This window comes from Sycon ciliatum, chromosome 6 (genome assembly GCF_964019385.1).
Source record: "Sycon ciliatum chromosome 6, ocSycCili1.1, whole genome shotgun sequence".
NCBI classification, from domain to species: Eukaryota; Metazoa; Porifera; class Calcarea; order Leucosolenida; family Sycettidae; genus Sycon; species Sycon ciliatum.
This window is the reverse complement of record NC_088648.1, coordinates 13939103-13960763: the sequence shown is the minus strand read 5'-3', so window position 1 is coordinate 13960763 and position 21661 is coordinate 13939103. Positions and strand designations below refer to the sequence as shown.

Here is a 21661-nt window from a genome sequence, read left to right as displayed (position 1 = left end):
TGGTTCGGACTCGCTGCACACTACAGTGGAGTCGCGCGCTGAAGAACGTGGAGCCCAAGAACGTCCAGCCTGAAATAAGAACGCCAAAGCTAAAAGCTAAGAACGGCGATGTTGGTTTTCTGGCAGCTTATGGGATACATATCATCCAGGACGGATTGTTTCTAAGAACGTCCCAGGCTAACCCCTTGGAAACAACGTTCTTGGGCGCGCGACTCTACTGCATGTACGTCCTAAGTCTCACAAGGACAAGATACATGTAGTTATTGGAGGTGTGGCCGTGCTTTGTAATGGTTCGGACTCGCTGCACACTTATAGTCCGTGAGCCAAAACTCAAAATCACAAGTGCCGTTGCACTCTCGGATGGACAAATCGCCGCTTACAGTGTTGGTCAAGGACATCACAAAGGATACGTTTTCGCTTGTTGGACGTTCCAGAACCGATCCAGAGACCTTCGCGAGGGCTTCTTTTCTCGACCAAATTCCACCGTGAGAACAAATATTTTTACGCGAGTGGTGAGGTGTGCGTCGTATGAGCAAGCGCAAAACACGAGTTCGCGTGGAGTGAGGAAAAATAATTTATTTTTTAGAAGATGACGACGTTGACGACAATATCGACTTGGGATATTGTGATCACTTTATTGAAGTTTATTCCTTTCGTGTACATTGATGTTGTTTTGACAACAATGGAAGAAGAGGAAGACGTTTCTAGTGGCAGCGAGGTGCTGGATGAGGCAGCTGACGGCAACGAAGTGGCAAATGACAGCCCAGCGGAGTAATATTGCTGGAATTTTGTGTCTGTGTCACAGCGCCCAATTTAGTAAAAACGAGAAGCCTGCAGTGAGTAATATCGAGACTACAAGTTGGTGTCGCATCGTCAGCGCTGCTCGAGAGAAGGACGACCATATCTGGGCTTTTCTCTGCCAGCACAAGAGCTCAGGGAGGAGTAAATGGTGTGGCTGGTATCATGGAAAGTGCTACACCAATTGCACCCATGTGATAGCAATTGCAAACCTGGAGAAGACCAGTGCCTCTGATTTTGCTTTGTCTATACTTGCTGACAGTGATGTGCATGTAGTAGTGAACCCAGAGCCACATCCTAAGGCCAGTAAGGGGCCACCTACCAGGAGCTTAGTGGTTGATACGAACAACGAATGCCATACCGGTAATTATGAAAGCAGAGCACGGTGTAAACACAACACCGAGAACTGGTCCACCCAGAGTTTCCGGAAGGGAATGTTTTGTTGCAGGCAGCACTGGAGAGGGCAAGACGACAAGTAGCGAGGGCGAAACCAGCGCTGCTGGAGGTCCAAGCCAGAGCACCTGGCTGCTTTGCGGGCAACATACTACTGTATACCATTAGCTGTGTATGTGTGTGTGCGCACGTGTGTGTGTGTGCACATTTCTGGGTGTGCGTGTGTGTGTGTGCGTGCGCGTGTTTGTGTGTGCGCGCGTGCATGTGTGCGAGCGTGCATGTGTGTGTGGGCGCGTTCATGTGTGTGTGCGCGCGTGTGCATGTGCGTGCTAGGCATTTTCCTTTGTTGGTGACACCACCCCAGGCTACTACTGGTGTTGGGACACGGTATTGCCACAGCCACTGCGGCCAGTGTGATCCGTGTTTCAGGTCGTTGGTGGGTTTTAGATTCCGCAATTGTCGACAAGGTGTGCGCCGTGTGTGTGTGTGTGTGTGTGTGTGTGTGAAACCCGACAGCATTGGTGTGATGTTGTCCGAAGAGACATCCATCACTTACATCTTGAAGGACATTGGTTCGACACTGCACAGCAGCGAGGAGAGTGGCGCACAGCATTCAGAATTGCTTCACCACCACAGCCGGCCTCCCGTGATCGGATTCAGTGTAGTATTTGTAACATTTCCTTTTCGAAGAGCGGCCTGCCACGCCGCAAGTGTACTCAAGAGCGTGGTAAACCTGTAGCAGACCAGTCTGGCAGCAGCCAATGCACCGTATGTCTTTGCTGGTTTCGCAGTCATGGCAGACTGACATAGTCGGATTCGGCAGCTGGTTCATGTGTGTGTGTGTGTGCGCACACGCGCGCGCGCGTGCCTGGGAGACTGCATAGTCGCATTCGGCAGCTGGTTCATGTGTGTGTGTGCGCACACGCGCGCGCATAAGCATGTTTGTGCGCGCGTGCCTGGGAGACTGCATAGTCGGATTCGGCAGCTGGTTCATGTGTGTGTGTGTGTGTGTGTGCGCACGCGCGCCCGTGTTTGTGTGGATTCGGCAGCTGGTTCATGTGTGTGTGCGTGCGAGCGTGCATGCCTGGGAGACTGTATAGTTGGATTCGGCAGCTGGTTTGTGTGTGTGCGCGTGCCTGGGAGACTGCATAGTCGGATTCTTCAGCTGCTTCATGTGTGTGTGTGTGTGTGCGCATGCGTGTGGGTGCGCGCATGCATGTATGTGACATCATCTTATATCGGTAGTTATCTGTGGATTACTATGTTCTGCGGTGGACTGCGACAGCACACATTATGTGCCAAGATGTGCACCTGGTGATTTGCAACTGTGTTATGTTGAGTTGAAAACTGATGAGCAATGACAGGTGGCTTTTGGTGCTGCATGAGTGTGTTAGGAAATCAATAGCCAATTCCAACCTCTTGCATTGGCCGTCAGGTTGGATAGGATCAGCGCGTGCATTTACAACAGTGGTGACGTACTTCCTATTGTACTACAGTAATGTCACATTAGCTTCAGTGTTCATATCATTATCTGGAGTATTCTACGTATTCACTACTATTCAGTAATCGAGTGGTTATTACTTTTGAAATATACTTCACTCACCAAGTCATTGCTCGCTATTATCTACAAGTTCCAGTCCAGTATGATGAAATCAAGAGGCGATTTATCCAGCCAAGTAGAGGATCTTAGGGATACGAAATCCAAGAGAAATCATGAGGGTTTTCTCAGTTCGGCCATTCACGAATGTAATTGTTATTCTTCAACGCAAACTGAGTAATATTTGACCTTGAACAGGATGAAAAGAAGTTCATGCTCGGGGCAGTCGTCATTTGCTCCAGAAGGTTACTCACTACAGTCTACTACGCCCATTGGCCTAGGAAGTGGTGAACAAATATGTCGAGAGATATTTAGGACATTCTTGGAAGTCAGTTAGTTCTGAACGATTGCATTGTAACTACAAACAGTAGTGACTTAGTCTTTGCTGCATGCAGTTTGCATATGCATGATCCGGCCCGATTCATAATTCTCAGCGGCAAAAAAATTCGAATCTAGTTTTGTGCACTGGTTTCTGCGTTATGTGCACTCGTGGTATCTGCTCATGGCTTCAAAAAATGAGAATCCGTGAACAAGCGCAAAAAAATCAAGCGAAGAAGGCGAAAATGGCCGCTGCTGTCAGTGAGCAAACTTGGATGTTTGGCGTCTTCTGTGACCTCCCTGGATCAGTTTCGAACTGTCCAACAAGTGGAAATCGCTTCAGGATACCATCGTGAAGCGGTGTGCTGAAGGACGATTTGTCCATCTCTGGGTGCAACGGTCGATGCTAAAACGGCCGATTCTGAGATTTGGCTCACGGACTAACTACACGACAATTATTTACCAAGAAAATATTATTAATGAAGACAAATTTAAATCAGTTCACTGCTTAGGCTGCGTGCAAGAAGTAGATGCTCACAGGTGCATTGCACACTCAGAATTTTTAGGTGCTTATTATTTTCGGCATGAGGGCAAAAGGCCAGGTTGAGCAGAAAGTGTAGGTAATTCTACTAGGTACATGTATCCGTACAGAGAAGCAGTTCCCTTACTACCACCGGTACTAGGCGTTCGGTGCACCAGTACAGGTATGAAACGGACGCACCGGACATTCGTGAAGTCTTTATTACAGTACAGGGTGTGCGAATTTGAATACAAGTAGTGCCTAGTGGTCTGTGAAAGCGCGTGCTTGCAAGTCAAGCACGTAGCTCTACATGACAATCACGAAGAAGGTGCACATGACACAACAATGTAGTCTACACAGTGTATCGTATTGCTGATGGATTGGATGTGGGAGGCTGACTCCGTGAAACTACCGCGAGCACAGCTGTTTGCACTGCACTGACAAACGCATCATCTAAGTGTGGACAACTGTAGTTTTCTATTACAGTAGTACTACCAGTACAACGACTTACGTACATGGTATTTCAAGTCTGGAAATATTTTGAATGCTCACAATTTGAAATCGGACTACATGGACAGTGTACGTACGTGTGCTTACTTTCCTTACAATACAACAAACAAAACGGACAGCAACTTTCTTTTGATTGTATGTGGTGGCTTTGAAAAAAGCCGGTTGTTTTTGAAGAATCAAGCGAACACAAATCGACACGAGTTTACTTGCTGCTGGTGTACTTGGTCACAGCCTTGGTACCCTCGCTGACGGCGTGCTTGGCAAGTTCGCCAGGCAGCAGGAGACGCACAGCGGTCTGGATTTCCCGGCTGGTGATGGTCGACTTCTTGTTGTAGTGAGCCAGGCGGCTGGCCTCGGCGGCGATGCGCTCGAAGATGTCGCTGACGAACGAGTTCATGATGCTCATGGCTTTGCTGGACACGCCAGTGTCGGGGTGTACCTGCTTCAGGACCTTGTAGATGTAGATCGAGTAAGACTCGCGACGGCGGCGATGACGCTTCTTCTTGTCTCCTCCATCGGTGACGGCCTTCTTCGTGGCCTTGCCGCTCACGGCACTCTTTCCACCCTTGGCAGCAACTTTTCCAGGCATTTTTGAGATTCTTCGCAAACTTGAGAAAGATCAATGACTGATTTGACCAACTGCCTCCCCTGACTATTTATGAGAGGTCCCAAACTGTAGTCCGATTGCGGAACGCATGAGGTGACGACCTTGGAGAACACGGTGATTTGCGTAGTTGCCACGGGGATCTGGACATTTGAAACCTTGGCGGGAAACATGTCAGTTGTACCATGCATGCACATGATGCATGGCTCGACCTAGTCTGCAGATATATCTGCAGTATACGTAGCTGAGTCTGTAGACGTCGACTGCGTCAAATGCAAACAGTCAAACGGTCAGCTCACGTGATCGTCAGAGCGCTCGATCTGCACTGGATTCCGGGAGTACTAAAAAAACCGGTTTTAAATTTTAGCTGTTTTTTTAGTACTCATAGATCCGGCCGATATCGCGATGGCGCCAGGCCCATGGCCCGCGGCCGCGACCGACCTTGTACTTGTAGTACATGTACCTGCCAGTGGTCAAAGTAATAATTTGACGACTCCCTGCCCTGGCCCGGTCTCGACTCTTGTCAAGTCTTGACTTTCAAGCCAAGGAGTACGAGTACAGTGTAGTAAAATACATACAGCCCGTGCCCGCGCCCGGCGCCCGCGCAGTGTCACGAGAGGCGCAGTGTACTAGTGTCACGAGAGGCTCGAGACTAGTCGACTCACAAAGTCGCAAACCGATTTCCAAGCAAACAAAAAACAACTCTGCACTGCATGCAAGTAACAGTTCAACAGAATGCAGGAATCCGGAAACGTTCTTGGGCACGCGACTCTACTGATTAGATGACCTGTGGTACACTTCAACAAGTAAGTTCAAAGCCGGCCTTCATTGATTTTGAGGCTTCTTTTATGATTGGGCCATGGCTCTTATAATCCTTTCTACAACGGTACACGAAGTAGTTCCACAGCACCAACAGTATGGGGCAGACAGACTCTGTCACTCAGAGGGCTTTTAGTACATGTACCAGGTATCCTGATCCATGCGATGGTCTTCAGTTGAACCAAGAGTCCATAACCCCCCAGAGTGTGCAACTCGTGATCCTTCTCAGCACAAATCAGTGCCGCAACGAAATCCAAACTTCATACGTCATGTAGTGAGTAGCTATGACGAAATGGGAAGTTTGGCCCGGACCTACTTCGCCCGTTTGCCCAATTTGGGGTCTTTCTTTACGAATCCACGGCCAGGTATTGTACGTAACACGCCTGGAAAGGCTCAAGTACACAAAGAATTATTTTAGAGTTGTCGAACAGTTTTCTCTTTTGAGTGTCTCTCCGATAAGAAAAGAACAATGGCCACTGTTGAACCTAAAGCAAAGCGCTCCCCATTGTCGCCGGAGTGCAGTGTCTCTGTGGACGATATTCGTCAGTTTTTGCTCGATCTGGGCTCCTCATTTTCTTCTCTCGACTGTCGAGGTTGAAGCACATCTACTTCGAAATCGATCGGGTCTTCATGCCGTGTGCCAAGAGCTATTTCCATCTAATCTTGTAAATCTATGTCCATGCCTATTCTTGCTATCCCGGAGTCACGAACTCTCCCAATACAAGCTTTTCAGACAACGAGCAGAGAAACTCTCTTCAAATAAAAAAATTCTGTGACTGTGAAATCAAAGCCGTTCTGCTGACACTGCATAGCCCGTGGAGCAAACGTTTTACGTGACACTTCCGTGGCTTGCTTCAAAGCAACCAGTTACCTTCAACTAATTACTTGGAACCCCCGCCGGATGTACCAGATATGCACATGGCCCCATCCGCCCATGCTTGCCCGGGGACCGGATGACGCAATGTTTGGATTTCGTTGCGCCAGACCCCAACCTGGAGTTGCACACTCTGGGGGGTTATGGACTCTTGGTTGAACTTGTAGTTAGTTTTGGTAGCTGATTCGTATTCAGAACGTTCCAAGCCGTAGATACACATGGCCCCATCCGCCCATGCTTGCCCGGGGACCGGATGACGCAATGTTTGGATTTCGTTGCGCCAGACCCCAACCTGGAGTTGCACACTCTGGGGGGTTATGGACTCTTGGTTGAACTTGTAGTTAGTTTTGGTAGCTGATTCGTATTCAGAACGTTCCAAGCCGTAGCTCGACCGACGGTCCTCGTAAATCCGATGGCACCAGTGCACCTGGCGATCAAGGCTGTAAAGGACTGGACTGTGGGTCAGAACCGGAACGGTGTGTCTTGCACTCATAGAATTTGTTGGTGTATGAACAGAACTGCTGAAAGTGTCCATTTTGAAAAAATGTAAAAGAGGTGGCGGACGTAGCTTCTTTGCCCACAGCACCCTGCTATTAAAACGAGAGAGCTTGAAGCTCAGGGCCCAACGCTATGCTTTTTTGTCTTGATGACCTAGGCAAAAAAAGGATAGGGATGTTATAAAAAAAATTTCAAGACATAACCTGGGATTCGAACCCACACTATCGCCCTGCATCAGGCATGCATCCCCGATACACTTCGCATACATACTCATTCTTATATACAGAAGCCTTGCTTGGTAGTTTTAACATGTTTTTCGATTTTGACAGCATGTTACAAGGCGAGGACGCGTAGTGCTCCTGACTACAACCATAAACCGGTTGGCAGAACCTGGGTTTTCCCAATACGGTTCAAATGGTCGCAAGACCGGGACTCTGCCAACCGGTTTATGGTTGTAGTCAGGAGCACTACGCGTCCTCGCCTTGTAACATGCTGTCAAAATCGAAAAACATACTCATTCTTCCAAGTAACGTTAGTTGCTTCACGTTATGATCTTGCATTTGAAAGCCCTATTTGAATATCGTGCACGCGTGGCCAGCTGTTTGTGGCCAGCCGTCTTTGATGGTACGGGACAGGTACGGTCGAGGGTAATACGACACCGTCTACCACTTTGATGACCTAGGCAAAAAAAGCATAGGGATGTTATAAATTTTTCAATTCTCCTCTTTTTTAGGCATAACCTGGGATTCGAACCCGCGCTATCGCCCTACATGCATTCCCCAATACACTTAGCATTCATACTCATTCTTCCAAGTTGCTTCACGTTATGATCTTGCATTTGAAAGCCCTATTTGAATATTGTGGCCAGCTGTTTGTGGCCAGCTGTGTTTGATGGTACGGTACGGTACGGGATAGCGCCAGACGTGACACAAACACATAAACTAATACCAAATTAAAGCTGTGTGGACCCTGGCTAGCGCCAGGCGTTACTGAAGTAACGTCTTCTGCATAGCTACGGGAATAAATGACCTGTCATCAAATTACACGTGCATATGACATTTATCAACATACTGAAGTCTGATCGTCCACAAATCATCAAGGAGACCGCTTATGAGCGATTTCAAGAGTACACAACTGATAAGCTCCCGAGAGTGTGCAACTGACACTTACTGTGACACCCTTTCTATGGGATCCGCCGGCGAAAACTCACATCACCTGGTGCAGTGTTCCCGTTGTAATTGTCTGCTTCCAGCGACCACTGAAGTCAAGACAAGAGTACATAACCCCAAGAACGCGCGGCGCGACACGCTGCGTGCATCATGTAGCCACGCGCTGCGGGCCATTGCGCCATTATTCATTGATCTGCTACGTGGCTTCTTGCTTTCAAATCCGCTTTCCGCGGAGACTTCAGATAGTTTTGTACATGATGCGTCACACACAGGCATTGCCTTTGAACTTATCGTATTCACTATTGCACGAGAAATCGTTGAGTCTATCAAAGCTGTGTTCGCAACTGGCGCGTGGACGCGGTACGCTTGCGGTTCGTGCATGCACAAACGCGCGCTCAGGCTTTCGCAAAAACAGCGATCCGAGTCGTATTTAGCGCGTACGATGCATTCGAATACTAATTTTTTGACTCCGCCAGTCAAAGTGACTAGTATGTACACCTGATTAGCGCTGAAAAATACAACCGGTTGTAGTTTTCATTTCGGTGCGTTTCCATACGCATGACGCCCCAAAAGCCAGCAAAATACGCACAAGCGCGCACAAAGGCGTGGTTTCATGCGTACACGCGCCAGTTGTGAACGCAGCTTAAAAGCCATAGGAAACTCAAATCCATGCAGCTGGATCGTCATTTCACTACGCCATGCGGGCAGCACGGCACCCATGATGGCTCGGAGATCAGGAGTTGCACACTCTTGGGTTTATCGGTCTCTTGTTATTATTATTAGTGATGTAACGAATAGTCAATTATTCGACTTTCAGTGATCTATTGGACCTCAACGAGTAATCGATCGGATAAAATCTAGGTCGAAGGTTCGAAAATTCGATTATTCACGGGCGGGCGAAGTCGGTGCGCTGCATACTTTGTACTGTGTTCCAGACAACGAATAGACTACACGCGGTAGACCATGGCAGACTCTACTCAGACTCGAGTCTGAGCGCTTGTGTTGTGTGTTTGCTACACGTACACTTGTTGTGGAATAGTAGAATAATCGTTCGTTCCCTTGAGTGGTGTTCACTAGATTGTTCGTTCATAAAATTCACGGTTCGTTGCGTCACTAATTTTTTTTTTAACCTTATTTTTAGTGCCGAGTCGGGTAGCTTTTTCTTCGGGTACCGGGTTCGGGTAGTTTTCCACAGGTAGCATGGGTACCCTATCGGGCAATGTTTCCATGGTAACACCACAATGCACCCCTTCCCTTACACACTGGGTAGACATGCCGAGTATTACATGAATTTGTACACTTGCACTGGACATGATGTCATCTGCGACTTTGGGTTTTCGGGTACTATTCTGTACCCGTCTACCCGAGGTCCTCACGGGTAGCACCAAGAGTACATAACCCCCCAGAGTGTGCAACGCCGATCCAGCTCATCGGGTCTTGGTCGAGCGGAATCGGATCTTCTGATGTCATGCGTACACTCCACACCGGCGCAAGGCAGGGCACCGTTGTTTTTGATCCGAGATACCCGCGGCTCCCCGGGTTCCCCTCAGATGTGTACGGTATTATGACGCAAAGATCCGATTACGCTCGACCAAGACCCTATGCAGAGCTGAATCAGGCGTTGCACACTCTGGGGGGTTATGTACTCTTCGTAGCACGGGTACCCGACTACCCATGCACACCACTACTTATTTTACCAGAGGACTACCAACAGGCAGGGACACCTTCTGACAGGAATCCGAGGTGTGTGTTTTAGTTTAGCGGGGACCTACAGTCCATTCATCGGAAACTGGCCCGCTGGCTTTTGAAAGTCGGATTTGGGCCGAATTGAGGAGCAAAAACCCACTTTAAATCTCAAAAATCTGGGTTTTGGATCTGCTTCTCCATACATTTTGCCCTGGCATACCTTTCCTAATTTTGTAAAACCTGGCTGAATTTCTATTTCCCTGTTCTTGGACTTTTCTGGCCTCAAATGTGGCAAGGAGTAATTGCACGGGTCACACAATGCAGGATGTACTGTTATTGTCACGATATCTTCAACTATGTGAGAGAGACACCAAAAAGTTAGGGTGCCAGTTTCCAATGAATGGACTGTAGCTTGGCGACAGTCCGCAGGTATCCCGCGGGGCATTCCGGTGAGCGGCGCCAACATAACAAAATTGAAAGAAGGCCATCGAGATGCAGCATTGGGCGAAACGAGGGTGGAAGCGGCCTGGCCTCTTGTGACGGCGTTGGAGCGAGAGCCAGCAGTACAGATCGCAGCGTACACAGACGGCGAAGTAGAGAGCTGACCAATCCAAATACGCAGCGATAAACAATTTTTTTTAATAACCCTGATGAGTCCACAAAGGACGAAACAGTTCTGTCCGCAGATGGAGTATTTCGCTCCTGCTCTTGTAGCAGTCGAGCACTCTCGCATGGTTTAGTTAGTGCCTTTGCTGTTTGCGTTATGCAGAGCTCACTGACTTGTCAGTTTGAGCACTCTGGCAAGGTACATGTACGTTTGGGCCTGGTTTAAATCTGGCTTTGGAAATTTTATTTTTCATTGCTGTCAGGCTCGGCCTCATATTCTCTGTGCTGCGCTGATGAGTCAACAAAGGACGAAATAGTTCTGTCCGCAGATTGAGGAAATAGCCCTGTATGCAGAGAGTTTCACACTCTTGGGAGCTTATTTACTCTTGCCGATATGTATACAGCGCTCGTCAGCGGAACCGCAGCTACGTGCATGTTGCATACAGCGGGACTCGCTAGTGCATTGCTGCGCCGCGACTTTGCCAAAGCATCTCAACTGCTGATGTAATCGCGTAACCTCTATACGAGGAAGAAATACGTGCTCTCCATTCGCAGTGCTCCCGTGTCTACTCTGCATCAGGGTTCTACTTCTAGCCAGGGGAGGGGGCAGGGCAGCAAAAACAAGTGAAATGAACTTTCGTACGGGGCTGGAGTTCACGCTCCAGAATTTAGAGATCGCGTAGGTGCTGGAAGGAATCGAGCAAAGCCGGATGGGCTAGTACAATAAATTGTGGGTTTGAGTGCATGCTTTCAGAGCGTGATGGAGGCAAGTTGCGTAATGAAGGCAGCACACCGCGCACTGGCTCATGACCACTGTTGCATACTCTTGTTTAAGCACTCTTGATAACACTTCAATGCAATACACTTTGTTTGGACGTACGTGCATATAATATAATATTATTTCTTTAACAAATTTGACTCCAAAATTATGAGCAGCTGTTGACACGTTCATATCGGAGACAGACATTCCAACAAGTCACATATTTCATTTTCATGATTCCAACATATGCAGGTAGAGCAGGAACAGAGTCTTCTTATTTTGGTTTGTTGAAGTCACTGTACCTACACTACTGCTCAATGAAATGCATGTGACTTTGACAATAATTGGGCACTATTTTTTTCAAAGTCCATCACAGGCGGGGCACTATTCAAGAGTGCACTAGTGGACACTGTTCAAGAGGGTACTGTTTTTTTTCCAATGCTGGTACATGTACTTGTATACATGTATATGTCGACCATCAAGCGTTAAAATAAAAAATGAGAAACTGCAACAAGAACTGCTATAATTGATCCTGAATACACCAGTACAATTACATGTACATGGACAACAAAATAAATTCAACGGGTTCGCGTACCGGATACCGGGGCGGTCAAGAACAAGAACATGGACAAGAACATTAGCAAAACAACACTTAGCTTGCACATGGGTGCTATACATGTACATGTATATGACTGTAGTTGCATGTGCATGTACATGTACATTGCATGTAGCACGATCATAACCATCAGACTGGCACCGGGTCCGTCGGTTAATGATGTGAAACAGGGGGGGGCTAACCATACGGCTAGGCTCTCAATGGATATGAAGACATTCTCCTTCCCAGTTCCCACCACCACAAACGTGCAATGAGAGAGCGCGATAGCCAGCCGGCGCGCGGCGCGGCAGTAAACTTGTACGCCCTTGAGAAACGCCTCAACTTCAAAACCTATGTATTTGTTTACCGCTGCCTGAATGGACTTGCTAGTCCTCTTCTGCGAGACCGCTTTACCTTGCGCGCCCATGGTGCTCGCACTGCAGCCACCACCCGTGGCCAAGTCTCTGCTGCTCTTGTTCTGCCCCCCGCTAACACCCGATATGGCTTTAGTGCAATTTCTTATTTGGGCGCTGCCAGGTGGAATACACTTCCACCAGCTTGCCGCATGTCTAGTTCACCAGCTGAATTTCGCTCATCCATCAAATTATACCTAGGGTTCCCTGTAAAAAGGCGCTGACGCCTGTTGGGAATTCCCTAGTAAAAGAAGAATAAATAATAATAATAATAATATAAAGAAAAATGAAAACAAAGAAAGAACTACCGGTACTAGTATGCAGCGCGTAGGGGGGGGGGGGGGTGCAAGTTTACCATCACATTTGGGATTTCCGATCCAGAGATATAGTCCACAAGCCAAGGTGCCAAAAAGTGACTTTTCGTTCCCGTTCAAGGGGGACAAAGGTTTGCCATGTGCAAATGATAGAGAATGCGTAGAGCTTTCAGGATCTGTGTCACTTGACCCAGAAACATGGGGCTTTGTTGACCAAATCGACGAAATACTTCTTGAAGAGTGTTACCATAGCAACCAAAGTGATAATTCCCAATTTAGGTATCTTGCAGATTAAATACTTACAGTGTTGCTTTGGAATGAAGTAGCCAAGGCCCAGACCTAGCTGTGTACACATTTTCATGATGATCGGAGGTGTCTTACTACCTCAATAGCATTGCTTGGAATAGAACACAATAGCGTCAATACACGGAATGTAATATAAGTCACATTTGAGAAAATATTTATTTATTTATTTATTTATTTATTTATTTATTCAACATCTTATGGCTTCCGATGGCAGCCAAAACGGGAAGATGTGGGTGATAGCCAACCATGGTAAAAGAAGGAGAAGATTATATCCATGAAAAGGAAACAGCCGAAAAGCTATATTGATTAGTTTTTACTTGCAAGTATTATTATTATGGTGCACTCAGTCATCAGCAGGCCCTCAGATTCACTTTAAATTCTTTCAATGATGCAGAAGTCTTCACTGATTCGGGAAGTTGTAGCCATGCACAGTAGCCCTGGAAGAATGGCGATCTTGTGAATTGCGTTGACTTGGCCTATATTTACAAACAAGGAGCCTGCACAAAATAGGAAATGTTGACAAGTAGTCAATTACTCTAGATTGATAATTTATGATTTCCTAGCATGAAGGCTCTGATTATAATAGTACTGGCATAATGGATCGGATGGAGAACCAAGTAAAAATTAATAGTCAAGAAAAAAGGACCACTAAACTACAAGTTACGCTATAATGGCCATTAACACCACCAGTTACTAAACAATCAGCTCATGCGATAACATTGCACAACGGGCCTTCCCTATCAAAATAATAAATTCTACTACTACTACTACTACTACTACTACTACTACTACTACTACTACTACTACTACTACTACTACACTGACCAACGGTAGTTACGGTACTGAATTTCTACAACTAGCTGGCTAACAACTCTAGCACATCTTGGATGCGCACACCAACAGCCTTCCAACTTACTATTTTATTATTATTTTTATTATTTTGCTAGGGTGTTTCCCACAGCCCTATGGTCTTCTTACGGGAGCCCCTAGAAAGGTTAAGCATTATCGAATAAATGTGCGATAATCTGTACAAGAACGAACAGTGAAAGGCAGCATGGTCCACTCATCAGAACCTATGTAGCCAAGACGAGAAAAGCAGCTTTAGTGCAGGCAGAAGGCTGGGCCAGAGTAAAAGAGATTTGGGACCTAGTGACGGCAGTAGTGTGTCCACTAGAGGAGCGGGTATGGCAAATTTCTTTTAGGAGAGAGCTGCATGTGCCGCTATGGACAGAGCGAAGTATAAGAATAAAAAGCTTCAAATTGACTCGGACGGAAATGTGGGAGAGGTTGTAAAGGCTAAGAATATGTGAGGCACTGGTGAAGTTATAGAAACCAAAAACTATTCTTAGGCACCTGTTAAATAGCCAGACATACTTATTGGAATAGTAAGAACTAAGGGTGTGGACGTAAGCACTGCTTGCATACTCCAATGACGACTGAATGACAATAAGATAAAAGCGACGCCGTGCGTGAAATCGCAAGAGATATCTGGACATGCGGTAGGCACCGAGTTTCCTGTTGACAGACCCAATCAAGCTGTCAATTTGTGACCCACAAGTCAGGTGCTTGTCAATAACAATGCCAGGATAGCGTGTGGACTGCGCTCGAAGAACATGGATGCCGTCAATGACGACACTGGCGGAACCAGGCACTGCTGCTGTCTGTCTGTGAGGGAGGAGGAACTTCGTTTTTGCTGGGTTCAGCGTCATGCGCTTCCCTTTCAGGTAGGCAGACAGCTTGAGCAGATCTCCGTTCAACGTTCCTATGACTTCCTCAGCAGAGTCACCAGCTGCGTACATATTCACATCATCCGCAAACTGCAGCACTGTGGAATTGTTCACACAGGAGGGGAGACCACGGACATAGAGGCTGAATAGGACAGGCCCCAAAACAGACCCCTGCGGAACACCCTGCGTGCATGGCACGCGTGGCGGGCCCTCTGGTGCAATGAGCTGCTGCATTCGATCACTCAGGTAGCTTTTAAACCATGCTAGAGCCGAGTCACCAATCCCACAATCAAATAACTTATTCAACAGCAACTGGTGATTGACGCTATCAAACACTTTCCTGACATCAGCAAGCACTACGCCAACAACCTTCCCATTATCCAAATCTTTCATCCAGCTATCAATTATAACACAATTGCAACAGTCAGGGCGAATGATATCGTCTGTATGCAAATTGCTGGGGTGGAATGTCAGGATTCTCTTGGAAGGCTGTTGGAGTGCGCATCCAAGATGCGCTAGAGCTTTTAGCCAGTTAGTTGTAGAACGTCAGTACAGTCGGTCAGTGTCGTGCAATGTTATCGTATGAGCTGATTGTTTAGTAACTGGTGGTGTTAGTGGACATTATAGCGCAACTTGTAGTTTAGTGGTCCTTTTTTTTCTTTACTATAAATTTATCCTTGGCTCTCCATCTGAGTCCATTCTTGTACACCTGATGAGCCGTCCTTATCTATACGGCGAAACGATCGTCGTGTGAAACTGCTGCTTGTTACCCGCTGCTTATTGTCCATACTGTAGTACTGTAGGAGTTTAGATTTCGGCTTGTACAATTCGTTTTCGCAAAGCTTCCCCCTTCTTAACGTATCTTTGATATTTTTGACCCACCCAAGTTGGGTGGTGTGCTGCTTTGCTGCTTCGAATTGTAGTTAGACCGCTTTGTCAAATCGCCTACTGGTCTCGTCATCGTCCAGTGACAATCGACATTCTTTGTTCCGTTGGGACTGTAGCTTGTGCTCGTTTTCGTTGCGCTTGCCTTCCCCTCTTTGGTCTTTCCATAACCTTGAACCTTCCAAGTTGGAAGGCTGTCGGTTAGCGCTACGGAGATGTGTTGAAGCTAGGTGTCAGGACGTCGAATGTCTCAGTACTCTGTCAGTTTTGTGCCTAGTTGTTGCACTTTCTGACTGTATATAGTATCTGGTTACAGTGATGGAGAGTTACTCTTAACTCGTTTGCATATGTCCTTTTCCTTTCTACAATTATTATTATTATTATTACATTTTTGATAGGGCGATCCCCACAGGCCTAAGGCCTTCTTTCAGGGTACCCTAAATGTGCCAATACAAGGTTACGGAAGCGAGAAACAGATGTGAATAGGCGAATCTAAATTGTCATAGTCGAAGTACAGTACTATTTTACTGAGGCATTCGGTTTTGCATGATTCTTGTTCGCATACATGTAGCTTCCCATTTTATTGATCTTCGCATCTTTGAGCCACACAAGTTGTGTGGAAAGTTGCTTTGCGTCCTTTGAATCGTGGTTTGACCGTATTGTCCAGTGGTCTTGCCAGTATCGTCATCGACATGCATGAACATCCGCCAACGACGTCCTTCACAGCTGAGACTTTCCGCCTTCATGCTAGGAATCATAAAGTATCCTTCTAGTGTGCTTGACTACTTGCCAACATTTCCTATTTTGTGCAGGCTCCTTGTTTGTAAATATTTTCTCAAATGTGACTTATATTGCATTCCGTGTATTGACGCTATTGTGTTCTATTCCAAGCAATGCTATTGAGGTAGTAAGACACCTCCGATCATCATGAAAAGTTGTACACAGCTAGGTCTGGGCCTTGGCTACTTCATTCCAAAGCAACACTGTTAGTATTTAATCTGCAAGATACCTAAATTGGGAATTATCACTTTGGTTGCTATGGTAACACTCTTCAAGAAGTATTTCGTCGATTTGGTCAACAAAGCCCCATGTTTCTGGGTCAAGTGACACAGATCCTGAAAGCTCTACGCATTCTCTATCATTTGCACATGGCAAACCTTTGTCCCCCTTGAACGGGAGCGAAAAGAGCGAATAGTCACTTTTTTGCACCTTGGCCTGTGGACTAATAATTATCATTGCAGAGGACATTACTCGCAGAAAAAAGAGAGGGAAAGAAAATTTAAAAAGACAACCACCAGAGACAAAGGCAAAGAAGGCAGTAGTGCATGCAATAGTTCCGCGACTATGACGGCGCAGCCGCAAACGAAGGTCGACAGGAAGGAGAATACCGGTACATGGTGTAGATGTACCCTGCACGCAGAGCTAGACCCGCATCGGGAGGAGCTGAATAGATGATCCGCCGAAAAGCCCAGCACAGCACGGAAGCAGACTGGGCCCAGGTCTGGGTCCATTTTAATCGTCTCCTTCGTACCAGTCCGCTTGTGAAAACCAGTAGCTGTGTGATTCGTCACATCTAGTGTGAACTCTGTCCTCCTTCTTTGTGCGTTGCGCTTATTCTTATTAATTTTTGTGTTTCTGTTTCGGTACATTTCGTATTTCAAGGCATATCCCGTCGGCTATAGGTATCATTGATTAAAGGACCATTCTGGAACATTCAGCATAATTGTATTTCTCTTGCTAGGCTGTTCATTACGAATTATTAGCCCTCCACTGTCTGCTATCTCAACCCTACAGCCTCCCATTATAATGGAACTCCCTTCAATTTAGACTACGTCTTTGGGAAATCCTCAAATATATAATAATAATAATAATAATAAAACTCGACCACGTCATATATCAATAGACATGGTTAGCATTTTACCGTTCACGCTATTTTCGGCGGTAGGCCTGTACCGTTTTTTGTGTGTGTAGACATGGCATTTTACAGTTCACGCGCTAGATCCAACGGTACTCGTACCCCAAACCCAAAATACCGTCGGTTTGGTACCGTTTCGACGATAGAAAGCTCTTTTTAGCGGGAGAACGAAACGGTAAGATTCTAACTAGGGTTACCTCACACATCTATCGTTGCGTCAGGAGTCAGGACTCAGAAGCCGAACTGCTAACCGTGTCTCGAAAACACATCAAAAACAGTAGACTCGCCCTCTACACGCCGACCGTCGAAATAGCGTGAACAGTAAAAATGCTAACCAGGGCTGACCCAATGCTCCACCGACTGTAATAAGTGACCTCTTCAAACGCCGTACAAATGCTGTGGTTCTTGCCGACCACCAACCGTAGAATTCGCCGTTGCCATGTTCCCATGTTTGTCCTTCACCAAGGGGAGTGCTAGTGCTAGCGAAGCCAAGTAAGGCATGACCGAACAAGATTTTCACACGGAATTCAAACGGCGGAGGGTTAGCGCAAACTGAACTACAGCACGTCTCGTTGCCCGAGCTTTTCATTAGTTGAGATGCTTTGGCAAAGTCGCGGTGCGGCGATGCACTAGCGGCACCCGCTATACATGTACATGTACAGTCAACTTGGCTAATACCGACTGCGGATATAACGACAATTCGCGAATAACGACAGAATGTTCATGCCCACAGCAAAGTCCCATCCAACTGTAACACATATAATGAGACTTCGGGTATAACGACACTTCGCGAATAAGGACACTTTTCTGATGCCCCGCCGAGTGTCGTTATTATTATAAGCAGGGAGTCGTATTTTACGACTCCCTGATTATATGCGAAGTTGACTGTACCTGCCAAACCTTCCATTTCGCCTCACGTGATCACGGCCACTGTCATAACCTGACCTGTGCACCATGCAAGTACCTCCACCCATTGCTGCTGATTGTCCCACTGTACACGTAATTATAATAATATAATAATTATATGAAACTCGGATGTTGAGCCATAAATAAAATTTAATGTAGAAGAGAAAAGGACATATGATACGAGTTAAGAGTAACTCTCCATCACTGTAACATGATACTTTATACAGTCAGAAAGTGCAATAACTAGGCACAAAACTGACAGAGTACTGAAACATTCGACGTCCTGACACCTAGCTTCAACACATCTCCGTAGCGCTAACCGACAGCCTTCCAACTTGGAAGGTTCAAGGTTATGGAAAGACCAAAAAGGGGAAGGCAAGCGCAACGAAAACGAGCAAAAGCTACAGTCCCAACGGAACAAAGAATGTCGATTGTTACTGGATGATGACGAGACCAGTACGATATTTGACAAAGCGGTCTAACTACAATTCGAAGCAGCAAAGCAGCACACCACCCAACTTGGGTGTCAGGACGTCGAATGTTTCAGTACTCTGTCAGTTTTGTGCCTAGTTATTGCACTTTCTGACTGTATAAAGTATCATGTTACAGTGATGGAGAGTTACTCTTAACTCGTATCATATGTCCTTTTCTCTTCTACATTAATAATTATATATTAGCAATAAAGAGAACAAATTCTGCAGTCATCGCCACACTACAACGAAGTCATGAAAGTTTACCAGAATTAATTTTCTTGTCACATTCATCAGTGGAAAGTCGTGACTGAAGAGTAACCATGCTGAACAATGTTTAATATACATTCAATGATGTGTTACGAGAACAAAATACAGTGCCAAAATAGAATGAGGGAAGGTGAGACAATAGAAGTGAAGTGAGAGCTAAGTGCAACGGTGGGTGAAAAACTAATAATTATAACGCTAAAACTGTGTAGTGAGACAAACAATCATGCTGTGCACCTACGAAAACAATTTTAACGCAACTACATGTTTCTTCTGCTTACAAAGATCAGGCTTATGCAAACGAATACAAACAGCCTCAAGTGCTTTCAACTGACTAGCATACCGTGCACGACAAAGAACAGAAAAACTAAAATCATCATACACCTGCAGACACCTAGGGTGAGACAACAAGTGAAGAAAAACGGCAGACTTCTTACGATCACAATCACCATCTGATTCCTCGTCTCCGACAACCGCAACCTCGTCCTCCGTCTCATCTCCCAACTCGTCCTCAGTGTCGTCCTCCGTGTCATTCTACTCATCAGCACCGATCGGTCCCAGAGGTTGCGGTTGTCGGAGACGAGGAATCAGATGGTGATTGTGATCGTAAGAAGTCTGCCGTTTTTCTTCACTTGTTGTCTCACCCTAGGTGTCTGCAGGTGTATGATGATTTTAGTTTTTCTGTTCTTTGTCGTGCACGGTATGCTAGTCAGTTGAAAGTACTTGAGGCTGTTTGTATTCGTTTGCATAAGCCTGATCTTTGTAAGCAGAAGAAACATGTAGTTGCGTTAAAATTGTTTTCGTAGGTGCACAGCATGATTGTTTGTCTCACTACACAGTTTTAGCGTTATAATTATTAGTTTTTCACCCACCGTTGCACTTAGCTCTCACTTCACTTCTATTGTCTCACCTTCCCTCATTCTATTTTGGCACTGTATTTTGTTCTCGTAACACATCATTGAATGTATATTTAATCATTGTTCAGCATGGTTACTCTTCAGTCACGACTTTCCACTGATGAATGTGACAAGAAAATTAATTCTGGTAAACTTTCATGACTTCGTTGTAGTGTGGCGATGACTGCAGAATTTGTTCTCTTTATTGCTATTATAAAATTGTTGTCTCCACGTCGATTATTTGTATAATAATTATAGCAATCTTAAAGTAGGACGAGCTGAAGCGACATTTGGACTACTTTATTAACAAATAACAATGTAAGCGATGGAGACGATGCAAGAAACAATCTAAAGGGTAAGGAAAAATACATGTAAGAAGAAAAAGGCAATGGAAAAAAAAGATGATCGATATTCCAGTGCAGTCATTGTATCGTGTTACCCTACCTTGATTGCTATATTATTTCCTTTGTTCTCATTTTGTTCTTTAGTACAACGGTGATTCCTGAAGAGTGTTGTACGAAAACTTGTTCGAATCATCTTTTTTTTCCATTGCCTTTTTCTTCTTACATGTATTTTTCCTTACCCTTTAGATTGTTTCTTGCATCGTCTCCATCGCTTACATTGTTAATAAAGTAGTCCAAATGTCGCTTCAGCTCGTCCTACTTATTGCCATAATAAAATTATTGTCTCCTCGTCGAATTTTTAAATAATAATTATAATAATCTTTATTTCAGGATCATGTCTTTCTCTGCTATGTTAGCGGGCACATGGCACTTTTAAAATGGAATTTCAAAGTACAACAATGACGACGACAACAAACGCAACACCACCACCACCAACAACAACCACCACCACCACCAACAACAACAGCCATGACGACGCCACAGTAACAATGACACGAAAATATAGATTTGAAACAACAACACCCACGACAACAAAAACAACAGCAACAAAAACAACAGCAACAAAAACAGCAGCAACAACAGCAACACTATCGTGAGAATAAAGATTTGAAACAACAACAACAACAACAACAACAACAACAACAACAACAACAACAACAACAACAACAACAACAACAACAACAACAACAACAACAACAACAACATGAGAATAAAGATTTGAAACAACAACAACAACAACAACAACATGAGAATAAAGATTTGAAACGACAACACCCACGACAACAACAGTCAACAGCAACAACAGCAACAAAAACAGCAGCGACAACAGCAACACCAACCACAACAACAGCAGCAGCAGCAACAACAACAACAACAACAACAACAACAACAACAACAACAACAACAACAACAACAACAACAACAACAACAACAACAACAGCGCTATCATGAGAATAAATATTGGAAACAACAACAGTAACAGGAAGTTGCCAGGAACAGTGGGAACAGTGGGATCACGGTGAAGCTCCAAAGTGCTTGTCACAAGTTGCCTTTTTTTGTTGAAACTAAAAAAATGGATGAGAGAGACAGCCAAGTATCAGTGGGAAGAGAGAGAGAGAGAGAGAGAGAGAGAGAGAGAGAGAGAGAGAGAGAGGGAGAGAGAGAGAGAGAGAGAGAGAGAGAGAGAGAAAGAGAAAGAGAGAGAGAGAGAGAGAGAGAGAGAAAGAGAGAGAGAGAGACAGAGTGTGTGCGTGCGAGAGGGAGAGACAGAGTGTGTGTGTGTGTGTGCAAGAGAGAGAATGGGAGAGAGAGAGAGAGAGAGAGAAAGAGAGAGTAAAAATAGAACTGGAAAGATGTGAATAAGATGATCAAAGCTATGATCAATCTGGATCTTTTATGAAAGTATATAATT

The 21661-nt window shown here is 45.6% G+C and overlaps 1 protein-coding gene across 1 annotated transcript; it reads right to left on the bottom strand.

The window, feature by feature from the left end:
* Positions 1–3831: 3831 nt before the first annotated feature.
* Positions 3832–4759, bottom strand: LOC135819429 (histone H2B-like). The gene has a single exon (XM_065332639.1). The coding sequence runs from the start codon at positions 4723–4725 to the stop codon at positions 4339–4341; it is 387 nt and encodes a 128-aa protein (XP_065188711.1). The 5' UTR covers positions 4726–4759; the 3' UTR covers positions 3832–4338.
* Positions 4760–21661: the final 16902 nt, after the last annotated feature.